General features: G+C 36.9%; 1 protein-coding gene across 1 annotated transcript; it reads left to right on the forward strand.

The window, feature by feature from the left end:
- Window positions 1–752: 752 nt before the first annotated feature.
- LOC122665650 (secreted RxLR effector protein 161-like) lies at window positions 753–1172 on the forward strand. The gene has a single exon (XM_043861800.1). The coding sequence runs from the start codon at window positions 753–755 to the stop codon at window positions 1170–1172; it is 420 nt and encodes a 139-aa protein (XP_043717735.1).
- The last annotated feature ends 4104 nt before the right edge of the window (window positions 1173–5276 follow it).

Consider the following 5276-nt stretch of genomic DNA (forward strand, 5'->3'; position numbering starts at 1 on the left):
CAGCCAAATGTGGCAGCCGGTGACGTGACTGCATTCGTGACTACAACGATGCGGACCATGCAACAACAACAAGAATTGCTTGGTCAGATGTCTACTCAGTTTGCAACCATGATGCATGAGCGCGTTGCACCACCACCGCCACCCAATCGACCTGTGCTATTCCCACCACCTATGCCTCAACATTTAGCCGAGAACTCTACCGCCAAGGTTATGGAAAGATTTAAGAAACTTCAACCGCCTACATTCTCCAAAATAACTTCTAAAGTAATGTGGCCGGAACGATGGATCAATGCCCTAGAGAAGGCATTTGAAGTATTTGAGTGCACGGAGGCACAAAAGATTATATGTGCGGGATATCAGTTGCAGAATGAAGCTAAAGCTTGGTGGAAAGCTACAAAGCCTAATTTGGAAGCCACTCACCCGAATCCCACGTGGGAGCAATTTAAAGAGGTTTTCTTCAAGAACTACTTTCCAGAGAGTTTCAGGGACAGGAAAGAAGCAGAATTCATTGCACTGGTGCAAGGAACCAAGTCGGTGCTAGATTATCAACAGTGATTTGAGGACTTATTCCATTTTTCTCCAGAGCATTTGAAAGGAGAAATTAGTAAGGCGAAGAAATTTGAGAAAGGACTCAAGACTGAGATCGGATCAGTGTTGTCAATCATGGACATTAGGGATTAAGCTCAAATGGTCGACAAGACAAAAACCATGGAAGATAGATTTAAGGATATTCTGATGCCTTTACGGTAGGCATGCTGAGTGGATTCAGTTGTAATCCTGGCAAAGAGCATTGTGATGCTCTAACGAGGCTCATGAGATACCTTAAGGGTACTCTAAGGTATGCCTCACACTATACTGGACATCCTCCAATTTTAGAAGGATATTCTGATACCTCGTGGTGCTCAGATTTAGGAGACAGTAAATCTACCAGTGGATATGTATTTACACTGGATGGAGCAGCTGTTGGATGGAAATCCAAAAGACAGACTTGTATTGCTCTGTCATCTATAGAATCAGAACTTATTGCTCTAGCTTCTGCAGAAGATGAAGCAGAGTGGATCAAAGATCTGATTATGGATATTCCATTGAGAAGTTTGAAGTTAAACTCTCTATCTATTTTCTGTGATAATCAAGCTACAAAAACAATAGTTAATAACTCATTCTTTAATTGAAAGAGGAGGCATATCAAGCTGAAGCAGGCCATGCTGAATTATCTGATAGAACATGGAATCATCACTTTGATTGATGTGCGATTGAAGGATAATATGGCAGATGCCCTTACAAAGGGACTGAATAAAGATCGAACATTCAAAACTGGGGGGAAAGTAGAACTAAAGACCTTTTAGGAAGGTCTTAATCTAATCCTATGTTATTTTGAATTATTTGAATCTCATCTAACTATAATAAGCATCTGTGACAATTTATATATTTCAGATAATCTAGTAGGATTACTAAGTATGGAGGTTTGTGAAACCATTCCAAATCTGATGATGTAGCAAATTTCTGTATGACGTTTCCTTACTTTGTTAATCCACAAAGAAATATGAAAATTGTTTTGATATGTTTCATTGATATTATACTTGTCTTTCAGTCCTTCATAGTATGATGTGTCATTCCAAACTTGATGATACAACATCTGTGATTGCTATGACGATTATAATATTCTAAAAGGAAACATGATATGGTCCTTTTGAAAGAGACTATATAGGGTCTTATTCTTGCATAGAAACTTGACGGTAATGCTTATTATTGAATTTTGATTCATTTCCAACCATTATATAAATTGTACTAAGTTCTTCTTGTTGAACTAGATACTCCTATATCTTTAAGCAAATGATTGAATTCATTTTTCTTATGAAATTCATATTTGATAAATTACAGAGGATGGCGAAGATGAAGGAGAACGTTTAAATCTGGATCTCGATGATGATGACTTACTTGATGAGTAAAGTCATTAAGGATTGCAAGGATCTTTTTCTTTTTAATTTTCACTTGCATGTGGAACTTCTTGTTGTTTGAGTTTAGATTCGATCTAAAACTCAAAGGTTTTATTTCTTGAAGTTTACCTTATGATCCATTAAAGTTTTAAACATTCTGTTTATTTGATTCAATATTTTGTTTGAACAATGTTTATCTATTCTTGGTGTTGACTATATGCAGAACATAGGAGGAGATTGTTGGGTATATTTTATAACATTTTTATATGTTCTAATATAAGTCTACTTGAATAAGGAATTAGGCTGTGGTGGGTCCCACTGGATAGAACCCATCTAACCTAAAACCCTAGTCTTTTCTATAAATACTAGCTGGAGGCAGCAACCTGTATTACTCCAAACTTGATATGTAGGGTGTATTGCTTTAAGCAACCTTGTGCTTAAACCCTAAACCCTAACAAAAAATTCAAGATTTTCGAATAGGGATAAAGATAGAAAACAAAGAAAGAGAAGAGAAGAGGAAGAGCACCTAAAGACAATTACAAAGGTGGATGAAACGATCTCCTTGGCCATGGATAGAGTCATCTCTAGATGGAATAATTCACTTTCCTTTGCTTTACAAATACCCTTTAGTATTTTCCAAAATATCTTTCAAAATTTCATTTTTTTAGATGCAAGGAGCTTGATAGCAGGAAAATTTCTGCAACCCGGGTAATATGAAAGTTCTGTAAAAATTTATATATGGATCCCAACTGACCAATGGAAAGTACAGGGGAGGTCCATGTACGAGTTGGTTGTGGTCAGCTTCACATCTCGAAGGTCTCCAGAGAGGATAGTGGAGGTTCGCCAAAGAAGAAAGAGGTGAGATCGATGGAGGAAGATAAGGTTGGAACGATAGTTGAGGAGATGAGTTTGGTTTTGTAATGTAAAGTGTAAAACTACACCAATGAAGGGTAATATGGCCATTTTTTAATCTTTTGCTTTAACTAACGGTTTCAACTTAACGGATATGGCTTACTTGATGCCTTGAGCTTCTCACAACTGGTAGTTGCATGGAGTTTAAGCATAAACTTCCCATCCTTTTCTGGCTAAGAAACGAGGAGGAAATCCATCTTGAGCCATAGATTTGGCAACATAACCACTAGGACCTAACCAAGACTCGAAAGCTATGATTTCAATCTACTGATACATGTCCTCATAATCCAATTCTGTGGGCTTCACATCCGTAACAGAGTCGAAGAAACAATAAGTGACCTTGTCATCCTCTCTCGAACTTGCATATGCTTCTTGTTGGATTTATGTGTCCATCAAACCGGGTTCGGTCCAGTTCTGTCCAGTTTACTTTGTATTTAACCTTTTATACATTTTGGCTTAATATTATCACATGCGATATAAACTTTTTGAGCATTATGTTTCCGTAAGTTTTACTTAAAAAGGTAGTCATGACTAGGGTTTGGGCTGAGCACCCTTATCATATGGTCGTCGCATTGAGTTTGCCTAGACATGTTGATGTTAGGGTGCGAATGCGAGTGCACATCATAATGTGCATAGGCGAAGAATCTTATTTGTCGATTCCCTCATGTATTACTGCCAGATGTAGGATGGGATAGACATTTGTCACTGAGACCTTGTACTTGAGAGGACTTCATCACTGTGAAATGTGAACGCATTCTTTGGATCATTAATGACTGAGATTCAAGAGAGTTAAAGCTAGTGTTCTAGGAATGCGTAAACATTTCATGAGTGAGAGAGTTACTCAACATGGTCACCACTACCCAATTGGAGAACATCAAAATAGAGATTGTCTATGAATGGTCGGATCGAAATCTGGATCCAATGTCATTTTTGAAACAGTTTTTACAAAACCTATTTTACATAAAATGATAGATTATATGTAGTTTTCATTTAAAATATTTTATCTTGTTTTGCGGGATCCGATCATGTACACAGATGCTCTCGTATGGACATGTTCTATGGAATGGGATTTGGCAGTATATGTGTACATGCCCTAGATTCCATAATGATGATGTTGATTAGTGGTGGGTTAGTACATAGTAATTAATTATTGTGTGAGGGTATAAATGAAATTTACTAATTAATTAATTGTTTATTTAATTTATTGGATAAAGTGCTATTTTTATTTATGCATTAAATATAAAATAATTAATTAATTAAATGTTTCCTATTACATTCTGCTTCTTCACCAATTAGAAGCTCATTAGGTTTAAACAGGTTCAAGTCAAAGAGGAGAGAGAGAAACAAACTCTCACTGGGTTTATTCAAAACAGGGGTTTAAATAAAAAATAAATAAAAACTTATTATATAAACAATCTAAAACGTGGTGGGGGAGACCACGTTTTCCAACTTTGGGTGATTTTGGGTGCTCCCCCTCTCTTCCATGTTTTTGGCTCTCTCTCTCTCTCTCTCTCTCATTCTTCTTTCTCTCTAGATTTTGAGAGTTAGGGTTTTGGAAACCCAGGATTGCTCTTGAAGATTTGAAGAAAAAGATCTGGTTTTGACTTGGAGAAACTTGGTTGTACCATTAGAGGTTCAGATCTGTTTACCTGGTGTGCTTGTTGGAGGAAGAAACACTGTCTATTGGAGGAGCAACACTTGAGGCTCATCAGGTTAGCAAGTTTCTATTAATTCCTCCTGTTTTAGTTATATGATTATTCATGGGATGCGAAAGAAACCCGAATCGATCTCTTTCCGCTGCGCATTCGGATTTGGGATGGATCCCTCTTTCCATGGGATGGAAAAGAGATGAGATTTCTTTCTTTTATGGATCCCATAATTTTATGAGACAACAAAGAGATGGATGGGGTAATGGTTTATCATACCATACCCTAATTGGGTCACAGTAGGGCACCCATTGGCGACCATGGGCAACCCTAAAATTTAAATAGGGCACCCTAGGGCAACCCAAAATTCAATTTTGTGAACCCAAGATGTTTTTTCTTATTGGTTTCCTAGGGGAACCATGGAGATGATCTCATGGATTGCTATTTAGCTAACAGTGTGGTATCAGAGCCACCTATCTCAACCATGGATATCACATAATTAAATTTTGATGCAAATATTATGTATGGGATGCAAGTTGTTTAAATTTTGTTGAGTTTGTTAAGGATGCACATGGGTAGTTATTTGGTTACTGTAACAATCATCCCATGTGCACAGGTGTAGTTACAAGGTTGTTATTCTTTAACAACTTGCCTATGTTTGTTGTTATGATTAATCTTAGGTTTTTATAAAAACCATGTTAAATTTCAATTATTGAAAATTGTACCCAATTAGGGAAGGGAAATTTTATTTAAAAAATTTTTGGATATGGGGGTGGAGCGC

Source organism: Telopea speciosissima, chromosome 6 (assembly GCF_018873765.1).
Source record: "Telopea speciosissima isolate NSW1024214 ecotype Mountain lineage chromosome 6, Tspe_v1, whole genome shotgun sequence".
Lineage (NCBI taxonomy): Eukaryota > Viridiplantae > Streptophyta > Magnoliopsida > Proteales > Proteaceae > Telopea > Telopea speciosissima.